The sequence below is a fragment of the Rhododendron vialii genome, chromosome 4a (genome assembly GCF_030253575.1).
Source record: "Rhododendron vialii isolate Sample 1 chromosome 4a, ASM3025357v1".
In the NCBI taxonomy this organism is placed as follows: domain Eukaryota; kingdom Viridiplantae; phylum Streptophyta; class Magnoliopsida; order Ericales; family Ericaceae; genus Rhododendron; species Rhododendron vialii.
The window spans coordinates 28,635,665-28,649,064 of record NC_080560.1 but is presented as its reverse complement, the minus strand read 5'-3'; the positions used below and the strand labels follow the sequence as shown (position 1 = coordinate 28,649,064).

At 36.4% G+C, this 13,400-nt stretch overlaps 1 protein-coding gene across 1 annotated transcript; it reads left to right on the top strand.

Annotated features, from left to right (window-relative positions):
• The first annotated feature begins 5,195 nt into the window (after positions 1–5,195).
• Positions 5,196–5,919, top strand: LOC131323872 (protein FAR1-RELATED SEQUENCE 5-like). Its single transcript, XM_058355712.1, has 2 exons — positions 5,196–5,740; positions 5,832–5,919. The coding sequence occupies exons 1-2, from the start codon at positions 5,196–5,198 to the stop codon at positions 5,917–5,919; spliced, it is 633 nt and encodes a 210-aa protein (XP_058211695.1).
• The last annotated feature ends 7,481 nt before the right edge of the window (positions 5,920–13,400 follow it).

Below are 13,400 nucleotides of genomic sequence, written 5' to 3'. Positions count from 1 at the left end.
TACGTATAAAAAAACACAACATTAATACGTAGAAGGCATAACATTAATTATGCACGAAAATCCGTACTAGTATTTTTTACCATGTGATGCATAAAACTTTCATAATGCACATCATTCCAAAAATTTACTTATTTAATTAATAGAAAATTAGAGACCGGTCCCTCTTTTTAGGTTCGGTTTGAACCCAACCCTAAATATTATTTCCGAACCTATGTAGGCTCGGATATGTTTCGCATTACTTTTTTGCCCTTTTTATTCCGCTTCGTCGACTCCAACATGCCATTATCAACAAATCATCTCTCTCTCAGATCTCATTCGGAGACTAGCTCTGCACCGCCTCTCCACCACCAATCCCAACCCCGATCGCAACCTCAACTTCTCAAATCCATCAGAAAAAACAAACTGACAGAGTTGATGACGACGATGACTATGGCAATATCAAACTCCACGACGGCGAAATCGATCTCGACGATGACGACGGAAAAATCGAACTCGAGTACGATGGAATATTCGAACTGCTAGATGTCGATTTTGGATCGCACCGACACACCAACACCAATTCCCCAACAAAATCACGCCGACAACGAGGGAGAAGACGTATGGAGAATCGAACAGGAACGGCGAGGGCGTCGGAGATATTAGATCGCCACCGTCAATGAAAGGGAGGGGTTGGCATTTTCCAAGCCCGATGGTTGTTTTCCGGCACTCGAAGTCCAAAGTCGTTCAAGAGCGAGCCTTTGTATAGAGGTTGAGAGATTGGGGATATCATCTGAGCTAATGATTCCTCTTCAAACATCAACCCCCTTCTCTCTCTCTCTCTGTATGTATGTATATATTTTGTGTGTGTGCTGGTAAAATATAGTGACCACATACATATTCGCGGCAATCAATTGCATGAGAACTGTGTATTGTCCATAAAAACTATGTATTTTTTTATGAGAACTGTATATTTTCTATGAGAAATGCGTATTTTCTATGAGAAATGCGTATTTTCTATTTGAAATGGCTATGAGAATTATGTATTTTCTACGAGAACTGTGTATTTTTCTATGAGAACTGTGTATTGTCCATGAAAACTGTCTAAGAGAACTGTGTATTGTCTATGAGAACTGTCTATGAGAATTGTGTATTGTCCATGAGAACTATGTATTTTTTATGAGAACTGTGTATTTTTTATGAGAAATGTGTATTTTTCATTTGAAATAGCTATGAGAGTTATGTATATTCTACGAGAACTGTGTATTTTTCTATGAGAAACTATGTATTGTTCATTAGAACTATCTATGAAAACTGTGTATTTTTCTATGAGAATTTTATATTTTTCTATAAGAACTGTCTATGAGAACTGTGTATTGTCCATAAGAACTATGTATTGTTTGTAAGCACTGTATATTTTTTATGAGAACTGTATATTTTCTATGAGAAATGTGTATTTTTCATTTGAAATGGCTATGAGAATTATGTATTTTCTATGAAAATTGTATTTTTTCTATGAGAAATTGTGTATTGTTCATTAGAATTGTTTATGAGAACTGTGTATTTTCTATGAGAATTATGTAATTTCTATGAGAATTTTGTATTTTTCTATGAGAATAATGTATTGTCCATAAGAACTATATATTTTTTATGAGAACTGTATATTTTCTATGAGAAATGTATATTTTTATTTGAAATGACTATGAGAACTGTGTATTTTTTATGAGAATTGTGTCTATGACATAAACATAGAGACAATTCTCATAGAAAATATACAGTTCTCATAGCCAATGGTATTTTTGTCTAAAATAATATGGGTCAGGAATTGATTCAAAAAATATAAATTTTACTAAAACTGGACATGCACACAAAAAGTTAAGAAGAATGACAAAATAGTAAATATGCATGAGAAGTCAAGAAAAATGATTGAAATAAGGAAGAAATATTTTTGTCAAGACTATTTGAAGTCTGAACCTAGAAAACAGGGCCGGCCTCTACATTCCCCTTTAATTAATGTAATTTACAGTATTTCTCACCATAACATTCAACCAAAAAATAAAATAGTAACATTTTATTGTATCTTGATGAACAACGTGGGGAGACTTTAAGATTTCCCCTCATTGTGGTAAAATGAAAATATGGTATCCCAATTCCCATGTACTCTTCAAATATATATTCACTTGAATATATATAAATGAATATATATTTGAAGAGTACATGGGAATTGGGATACCATATTTTCAATCTCATTCTCCTAAGGACCACATTAACTTAATAAAATAAGGATATCTCCCTTTCCCAATAGAATTTCGATGATCCAAGCCGTTCAATGTGTTCAGAATGTAATTTTAATGGTACCCGCGAGAAATCAGCAAAAAAAAATGACCGGTAAGGCTTCATCCGAACAGTTTTTTGTTTGTTTTTTATCGAACGGTTCAAATAAAAACAGCTCAGATGAAGCCCTTCCAGATCATTTTTTTGGCTGATTCCTCGCGAATACTTTTAAAATCATGTTCTGAACACATTGAGCGACTCAGATCATTGTAATTCGAACGGGAAATGGGAGAAATTGAGAGATCTTTATTTTAACTAAAATAAGGACATCCTCATTTGAAAATGACTGTATATATATATACACACACAGTCAGTCTTAAATGAGGGAGTCATTATTTTAGTTAAAATGCGGACCACCTTGTTTCTCCCATTTTCCGATCGAATTTCGATGATCCGAGCCGCTCAATGTGTTCAGAACGTGATTTTAAGGGTACTCGCGAGAAATCGGCAAAAAAAATGACCGAGAAGGGCTTCATCCGAGCTGTTTTTGTTTGAACTGTTCGATAAAAAACAAAAAAAAAACTGCTCGGATGAAGCCCTTCCCGGTAATTTTTTTTGCTGATTTCTCGCGAGTACCCTTAAAATCACGTTCTGAACACATTGAGCGGCTCGGATCATCGAAATTCAATCGGGAAAGGGAGGTCCACATTTTATTAAAATGATGTGGTGCTTACGGGAGACGGGCTGTATATATATATTTACACACACACACACATGCAGTTTCCTTCTATTGTGGACGCCCTTAGTTTACCAAGTTGCGGACTTTTTATGCTAGCCGTTGGATCTCATCCAATGGCTGTGACAAAAGAGAAGAGTTCGCGGGTAAAAAAGGGATGGGTCGGGTAATATTGTGCTCACGTGTTGAAACAAACGGATCCTTCCCAAAAACCCCCCAAGACTTCCACAGTTTCTAAAATACGCGTGACTGGAGAGAGAGAAGATGAAGACGATTGGAGAGAGAGAAGACGAATCGAACAAGACGAAGACGACTGGAGAAGAAGAAAATTGACTACGAACAAGGTTTCTCTCTCTCTCTCTCTCTCTCTCTCTCTCTCTCTCTCTCTCTCTCTCTCTCTCAGAAGTTAGGGTTTTTTTTTTCTTCAGATCGACGAATAAGAACAATGAAGAAGAAGAGGACGACGACGACAAAGAGAACGATTGAAGGTATTTCTCTCACTCCCCCTCTCTCTCTCTCTCTGGCTTCGAATCTATATTTTTCGAGTTAGGGTTTTGAGCCCCTCTAGCAACTTACATGTTTGATAATCTGCATTCTTAGGGCTTGATCACAGAAGATTAGGGCTCAATTATAGAAGATTAGGGCTCGATTTGAAGGTCTCTCTCTCTCTGAATCTGGTTTTTTTTTTTTCTAGAATTTAAAATCTGGACATTTTTTTTTTTGTAAATGAACTTCTTTTTTTTTCTCGAGTTAAGGGCATTTTAGAAGTATGTTTACAAAAAAGAGAGAGGGTATTTTCTTTATAGCTTGCTGATTACAGAAGATTAGGGCAGAGACTCATCCAAAATATTTTTAGCCGTTGAAGTTAAGGGTTTTTTTTTTTTGAAGTTAGGGGTTTTTTTTTCTGGAATTAAATTTTGTGGATTTGACTATTTTCTCAAAGGACCATATGTTTTGTCTCTTAGTTTTTAGAATGCAGTGTTTGGAAAATTTGGAAGAAATGGACGTAGTCTCACCATTACCATCTTAAACATGTCAATCAACTGCCAATTCTTCCCAAATATCTTACATTCCTCAATTTAAGAATGACGTGATACCGAAAATTAATCAAGAGTTTGTCACTTTAGACGCCGTTCAGAATTTTTATAACAGTTATGCGAAAGAGTCAGGATTTGGTACACGAGAACATTCTAGCAGGAAGAATGGGGATAAACAATTCGTTAGGAAAGAGTATGTTTGCTGCAAAGAAGGTCACTCGGCGCCCAAAAAACCTGTAGAAAATAGTGGATCCTCTAAATAGCGTCAGGGGATAATTAGAGAGAGTTGTGGTGCGAAATAGGCTGTTGTGAGAGCCAAGTTCGGTGACAAGTATGTTGTCTCCCAATTTGTTAAGGCACATAATCACTCTCTTGCGTCTCCAAGGAGGACGCATTTGTTGTGATCTCTTCGTAAAATGTCAGATATCAAAAGAGCTTTGGCACAACTATCACAGGCAAATGTGCCAACTTGCCAACAAATGAGTATTTTTGAGGTGCAATCCAGAGTTCTAGAAAAATATTGGGTTCGGACTGCAAGATCTCTATAATATTGAAAGAGATATAAGGAATGCATTACTAGGGCAGGATGCCGATATGTTGTATGAGTATTTCCAAATTCAACAACAAAAGAACTTAGGATTTATGTTTACAATGGAGAAAGACGATGAAAGGAGGTTGACTCATTATTTTTTGGCAGATGCCACCTCTAGAAAGTCGTACCAATATTTTGGGGATGTTATAATTTTTGATACAACGTACAACACAAATCGATACTGTATGATCTTTGCACCTATACTAGGGGTTAATCACCATAGGCAAACTACGCTATTTGGGTGTGGGCTTTTAAGTGATGAATCGAGTGATTCTTTGAGTGGCTTTTCAAAGAATGGTTGAAAGCAATACTAGGAGGCTCGCCCAAACAGATCATAACTGATCAGGATCCGGCAATGACAAAGGCATTTGCTAATGTTCTTCCAAATATGCACCACAGATATTGCATATGGCATATTGTCAGTAAATTTTCTGAAAAGATAAGTGCATTATCTTAGACAGATCATTATGACGAGTTCGAACAATGCATATGGAATTTTGAGAGCCCTGAAGAGTTTGAGGCTAAATGGGTAGATGTTGTACACAAAGCCAACTTATCCTCCAATGAATAGTTGAAAGCCATGTACGAAATCCGTGAGAGATGGATTCCGGTATATATGAAACAGATGTTTTCCACCCATATGACTAGTAGTCAAAGAGCTGAGATTTCTCATGCTTTTTTCAAGTATGTTTCTTTAAATAATTCATTGTACGACTTTGTCACGTGGTTTGTTATGGCGCTTTCTCACACACGACATAATGAATTGGATTTGGATCATAAAGATCTCAATGAGAAGCCACAATTGATAACATCGTTTCCCATGGAGTCCACAATGAGTGAGTTATATACATTGGCCATATTTAACAAGTTTCAAGATGAACTCTTTCAAATTGGGGCGTACATGGTTAAGATGACATATGAGGATGAACACTATTGTTTCTACATTGTTGAGAGGGCAAAGGTGAGTGGTTTTAGGGTTCGTAATCTTTTGGTAAATAAGTCATCAGAACATGTAAGTTGCAGTTGTAAGCTATTTGAATGTGACGGAATTCCATGTCGGCATTTGTTGGCTTACTTCAATAGAATGCAGATTCTTGATCTGCCTCATGAGTTCATTTTGGCAAGGTGGACTAAATTCGAAAAAATTAAAAAATTTGTAAATGATGTGGGTGGGTGGGTCTATCCAAGAAATATGTGACTCTTCTGTGTTTGAAAGGCAAAATAAGCTCTTCAAATTTGCTTCTAGTGTAATTGATGATGCCGTATTAACTGAAGATGGAAGTGAGCTATTGGAAGAAGCTTAGTGTTTGGTTCGAAATAACACTACAAGAAAAATTAAAATTGGTGACGAAAAAGTGGCGATGGAATTTAATTTCGTCACTAAATGAGTATATTTGGCGACGAAAAAATAAATTCGTCACTATTTTGATAACTTCAGTGACGAAATAATTTCGTCACCAATTATATCTGTTTAGCGACGAAAAAAATATTTTCGTCACCAAAGGTACCCATTTGGTGACGAAATACATTTTTTGTTGCCGAAAGCATAAAAAAGGTGACGAAATTATTTTTCGTCGCCAAAGATAATCATTTGGTGACAAAAAATATATTTCGTCGCCAAATGAGAGCAATTTAGTAACGAAATATTTATTTCGTCACCAAATGCTTAACTTTGGTGACGAAATTATTTTTCGTCACCATTTTAACGCTTTCAGCGATGAAAAATATATTTCGTCGTCAAATGGGCACCTTTCGTGACAAAATTTATGAATTGCGCTTTGTCACTAAATGTATTTCGGACGTAACACTTTACTAAAAACTCCGTTTGAGATAAATTGGGTTTGAACAATAACTCAATTGCCTACAACTTTCATGTTTATCAAATTTGCTAATTTTAATGTTTAAAGGTTCAAAATTGCATTCGAAATATATTTTCATGTTAAACATATGTGTTATATATTAGATATTTCAAATGTTTACTGAAAAGTGTGTGTGGTGCAGTTGGTCGGAACTTGCGCGAAAAACTCAATGGACTCGGGTTCGAAACCCAGCAGGAGCAAGAAAGAATGATTTTTTTTTCCCATATGAAAACATTTTTTGCAACGAAAAATTTCGTCACCGATGTGTCACATTGGTGACAAATTTTTTCGTCGCTAAAAGGAATAATTGATGACAAAAAATTTCGTCATCAAAAAGCACAATAAGCGAGGAAAAAAATTTCGTCACCAATTATTCACTTTTTGGTGACAAAATATTTCGTCATCAAAAGGCACTATAGGTGACGAAAAATAGATTTCGTCACTAGGTAGGAATTCTCGACAACCTTTAGTCGACAAATTTTTTTTCGTCACCTATAGTATTTGTGACGAAAAACATGCAATTTGTGACGATTTTCATTCTTCACTCAATTGAATTTTTCTTGTAGTGTAAGCTATGTGCCATGAATCTTGGAAGCGAAGGTGGCAAATTGAGTGCTAGCCAAGTGTCTATTTCTCGTGAACATATTTTTAAAGAACCGCTTAAAGTTAGGTCAAAGGGATGTGGTAAGCGATTGAAGGTAGGAAAGATAAGGCGGTCAAGAAGAGTAGGCATTGTAATGGTTGTGGCTTAACAGGACAGTCACATGACAAAAGAAATTGTCCAAAACTTCGCAACATATACGTGTATTTGTTTCTTAATTCTTTACTTGTTCTTAATTTGATTGTTTAGCAGTGAAAATGTTAATAGTCGTATTTGTTTCTTAGTTCTTTGCAAGATGTTAGGATGAGTGATGACGAGGACGAGGACGATGACGACGTTGACGATGAGTGTAAGTGTTTGTGGTACATCTAAGTTTATTTCTTCAGTTGTTCTTGCCTATTTTTTCTTCTATTGATATTATTACTAATTCGGGTTGTAGGATAGATTGGTGCTTGCACATGGATTGATGCTTCCAAATGTAGATGAATTTGGAAGTTTTTGGTATTTTTGCTTCTGTTAAAATGTCTGCTACTGTTTTTGGTATTTTTGCTTCTGTTTGTGGGCTTCCAGATTTGGAAGATTGCTGGTATTTAATTCTTGAACTTGTGAATGCAGGAATTTTGTGTGGACTGATATTGTGTGAGCGTTGGCTGTATCCTGAAATGCTAATATTTTGTTTGGCCTACTTGGGAACCTGATCTTGCTGTACTATTCTGGATAATGATGTCCTCATCTATGATGGCAGTTTCTAGAAGCTTAGTTGCATAACACTGCTTTTGTTATTCAGCTGTTACGGGATTTGTGATCCATTTGATCTATTGTGCAGCATGGCTTTTAACTTAGTGTGTTTGTCACAATCTGCTATTTTGCTACTGCATATTGACATTCCCGGAGTTGGTTGGTATTGGTTGGTCTTGACCAGTGAGCTGGGGTACAACTTCTTGCTTACGGGTATGGCCTAGTATACTTGTTGGACCGTGTCTGCTTGTTTTAAGCCTACTGGTGCTGCTTTGAGCATCTTCTGAAGGTGAAAGTTCTGAAGTTGCTTGGATTATAGATGCTGCAAGTTGGCTCTCAATTAGTGTGGCTATTGGTTGCTAATGCATGATATATCTCTGCGGTGCAATTAGCCCTTTTGCCGTGTGTTTCCTTTCCCTCTATCTACAGGGGATTTAAACATTCGTTTACTAGATTACTAGCGCTTTGTAGCCATTTGGCCTAACCGTAGTCAATTTTATTTTGTCAATTTTATTTCCTGGCTTTGTAACTTCTAAATTTTACAAGTGTTAGACGAACGCATCTCTATTAAAAAACTATCGAACTACTTCTCTTCGTGTTTTAACCATTTTATTGTTTTAACCATTCTATTACATGCTGAGCTCCAAACTGTTCTTAGACAGCCGAAAAGGAATTGATTTCGTAAATATGAGATCGATAAATGAAGAATAAAAAGTAGTCGGTCCATCTTGGTATATTTGAAACTATATTTCAAGCAAGTAGTGTCATATATATATATATATATATATATATATATATATATATATATATATATATATATATATATATATATATATATATATATATATATATATATATTCACCCGTCCCCATCCCATTTCAATCAGGGTGGAGTTGGAGCGGTTTGTCTGAGAGATGTCGGGATCGGGGAATAATCGGATGACCATTCATTGTTGAAATTCGACTAAGTTCATTCTGGAGAGGGTTTTGATAAGAAAATAACATAAAGAACCGATACGAAAATAACATAAAGAACCAATGAGTTATGAGAGCTTAAAAAAAACAAGGAAATGAAATACTAATTTCTTATTTGGTATTACGTATGTTTCTATAGTTGAAATCTACAATCCCTTTCTTAACAACCATGTGCATAGACTACAAATACTTGATACTAATGCACAAATTCAAGCGACACCTATTAAAACTGTTAATCAAGCCACCTGACTCTTCTCTTTTTTAATTGTACATGCTTCCAAATGGGTATTGAACAAGAAATAGCTCATTCATGCATACAAAAAAGATCATCCAAGTAGTAAAAATAATCTCATTCACTTACCAAAAGAAATAAAATCTACAAACAGATTTCAATTCTTAACATAATGTACATTAAATACAACAAAGATCCCATCGGTGCTCTTACAAATGCCAACACAACCCTTTCCAACAAGCTTAAGACTTCATTATAGCTGCCATGGCCATTAGAAGAGCTATTCCCGAAAATATCAAGCTTACAACAGTTATGAAGTTCGTGTTTGTTGCCTTCCTTTTGAACTGTTGCACCGGTGATACCAACTCCACCACAAATATTGCATCCACATTGTCATTAGGTGCATATGTAGATGTTGGAACTTGTAAATGGTTATGTATATTGATGGGGTTGCACTAGTCCCAAGCATGGCAGCCACCTTGCTTAACCTCAAGTTCACAACGATAATATAGTCTTCCTGGATTTTTTTCGGATTCAGAAATTTTCACCGCAGCCCTTTTCCCACAGTGGCATGTCCTGTTCTTATATTTGATATAGTTTTGATTTTTAGAGCTTTCCGTTGTGCTTTGAGACATTTTGGCTTCAAATGTCTCCCCAATATTGCAAAAAATGGTTCCACATTAGTAAACATACTCCTATTTGCATAAAAGACTTGATTGTATGGGTAAAAAAAGTGCAGCAGCTCCAAAGATTAAAATGCCAACTCCAAGATGAAAGGCCATTCAAGATTTAGCGCCAAACGCACCTGCTTGAAGCTTAAAATCAAAACTTAAAATTCTAAAAACATAGAAAGTCAAAACTTCACATTCTAATGCAAATCATTCCCACATCTTTTCCATTTTTGCATCAAACAATAAACATAATGCAACAACCAATAGCAGTTGCCCACCGCGCACTACATTCCCACGGGAATTGGTATGATGTATAGGTACGAAACTATGTAAGATCAAGTGCTACCTCTTTCATTCTATTGTCCCACATGCAAAAATGATAGCAAAATTTCCTCGATAATCCATGAAGGAAATTATTGAAAGTGTATTGGGAACAAATACTTCATTTTCTGAAAGATCTAATTCATCAATTTGCAAATAATTTCCTTCCCAAAATGGGGAAAAGACTACAGTGAATTCACAACCAATACATACTTGGGACTACAATCTCAGAACTATCAATACAATCTCAGAACCATCTCCAAGCTCCCCTGTGTTTGGTCTAGCCAGCCAAAACCTTTGTGCATCCTCCAGACAGTCTTTTAAATTATCAATTTTTGGAAAATCTAACTTGAAAAAACCCTAACTCGGAAAAAAATACACGCACCCTAACCCAATATCACAACCCTAATTTCTGTGCCTTTTGTTGGTAAATCAAACAAACCCTAAGAATGCATATTATCAAACATGTAAGTTGCTGGAGGGGCTCAAAACCCTAACTCGAAAAATACAGATTCGAAGCCAGAGAGAGAGGGAGTGAGAGAAATACCTTCAATCGTTCTCTTTGTCGTCGTCGTCCTTTTCTCCTTCGTTGTTCTTATTCGTCAATCTGAAGAAAAAACCCCATAATTTTGAGATAGAGAACGAGCCAGAGAGAGAGAGAGAAACCTTGTTCTTAGTCGATTTTCTTCTTCTCCAGTCGTCTTCGTCTTGTTCGATTCATCTTCTCTCTCTCAAGTCGTCTTCGTCTTCTCTCTCCAGTCACGCGTATTTTGGAAGTTGTGAAAGTCTTGGGGGTGTTTTGAGAAGGATCCGTTTGTTTTGACCCGCGAGCACAATATTACCCGACCCATCCCTTTTTACCCGTGAACTCTTCTCTTTTTTCACAGCTGTTGGATGAGAACGACTAGCATAAAAAGTCCGCAACTTGGTAAACTAAGGGCGTCCGCAATAGAAGGTATATATTTATATTGACACTCTGTTTCATATGAGCAGGTCCTCATTTTAGTTAAAATACAGACCTTTCTATTTCTCCTTTTTTCCGATCGAATTTTGATGATATGAGCTGCTCAATGTGATCAGAACTTGATTTTAACGGTACTACATGAAATTAGCAAAAAAAATGACCATAGAGGGCTTGATTTGAGCAATTTTTATTTGAACCGTTTAATAAAAAACTATTAGGAACGTTCAGATGAAGCTCTTTCCGGTAATTTTTTATGCCGATTTCTAGCGAATACCCTTAAAATCACATTCTGAATACATTGAACGGCTCGAATCATTGAAATTCGATCGAGAAATCTGCATTTTAACTAAAATGAGGACCCTCTCTTTTGTAACAAATCTTATATTTAGAATCTCATGTAGTTTGCATTGAGCCACTAGCACTTCTTTCTAAATGAACAACGGGAGAACAATAATAAAACTATGCGTACACCAAATGGTGTACATCAAATGCATACCGCATTGTGTAGAACCCATCTCAATATCTCATATAAATGATCAGAAACGTTCAATTCGCTGAAAATATGTTGTAAGGATCTCTGAAAAAAATTAGCTCAGTCAAATATTAAGAGCTTGATTAGTTATCTGCTTAACTTTCTAATACGAAATTGAGAAAAGAACTGATCAAGCCCTTGATCATATCCGACTAATTTGATTTTGTAGAGGAATCCTTAAAAAAAATATTTTAAACAAATTGAGTGGCTCTGAAATTATTTGTATGGAATTTAGTGGTCACATTACACGGTGTGCATTCGTTGCACTGTGCACCCCAACCAGTGTACCCATATATTGTCGGAGTCAATCGGGAATCTAACATTTTCCTCATTATAACAATAACCACCACTACATATGCTTTTGTAATTTTTTGAACAACCTCAGCAATACAATTTTAAAACGCAGTTATATCTGGAAGAGAAAAAATTCTATCTGGATCACCTGGTAAACCGATAGTGTCCGGTCATCTGGTAAACTGATAGTGTCCGGTCATCCAATGGAGCAAAGTCACGTAGCCAACATACAAAACCTCTCTCTCTCTCTCTCTCTCTCTCTCTCTCTCTCTCTCTCTCTCTCTCCCAAATCCAAAACCAGCAAACAAAGATTGGTTTAGAAGGAGGAAGACCCAGTAACGTGCGACCCCATCACCTCCAGCGACCACCACCACCAGCTCCACCTCCGGCGACGTCAAATCCTAGTCAAATTCAGCGCCGATGTCAACCACCGAGAAAATAGTGCCGATCACACTTCTTCTTCTTCTTTTTTTTTTGGTAACTGGTGCCAATCTCACTTGAGAGTTGAGTCAACCTAATATCCTGATTCAACATACCCAAATCAAAATCTTGGTAATCAGTGTTCATGAAAGCCCTAATTTATAAATTGGGTAATTTTGAAATTACCAGAAATGGTTAAGCTGAATTATTAGATGGAAATCATTTGTGGGATTTATTGTAAGGACCCGTATTTTCGAAAATTAATAAAACGTTTATTTGCTATTATAATTAAGAAAAATATGAGTTTTATTAAGTTTAAATGAATTGGGGTGAATGTGATGGAACTGATTTGTAGGAGGGTGCATGTGCAATTTGAAGTGTGGGTAGTATATATATGTGTGGGTGTGTATGTAGAGGAGTAATATACCCCTCACTCTCTCTTTCTAACTCCCGATCTCTCTCTCCCTCTCGGCACTCTCTCTCTCTCCTCCTCCAACACCCAAAACTTCACTCCTCACTCAAAACCCATGACAAATAACCTTCAATACTTCATTCATTCTTGTTATTGAGCCCGTATCTCGTTGGATATAGCTCGGAGAGGAGTTTTCTTGCTCGGTTTCGACTTTGGAGTTCGAGGGCTTGGTCGATCTCTTGGGGTTCAGCTTTGGTAATCGAGGTAGGGAATTCTTACTCTCTCTACATGTTTATGAGTTAGTTGTGTGCGAAAGATCAGGCTCTAAATGGTTGAATTCGAAGTTATGTTCTCTTTTGATTTTTCTGCAAATCGTCTGCTGTAATGCAGTGGTACCGATACCATTTTTTTGAGGTACCGGTACCTTTGGTACTGATATCTAATTTTTGAGGTATCGATACCTTGACTCTGATTGCTCACTGGATTAGCATGGTATCAATACCTACTTTTTGAGGTACCGGTACCAATGACTCATAAAACTGTTTTGAACTCTATTGATCATTCATCGATTGCATTGACTCCCGATCACTTTTAACATACTCCAGTCACATTCTAGTCATCTCTAAACCTTGTTGCTCGTGTTCCAACGACTCATTGTTCGTCCCCATTATTTGGCTCTCGTTATAATAAAGAAAAGTGTAAAACTAAATGAATATGATACTTGTTCCTTTGTTTATGCATTCGGGTTATTATGTGAGTATTGTGGC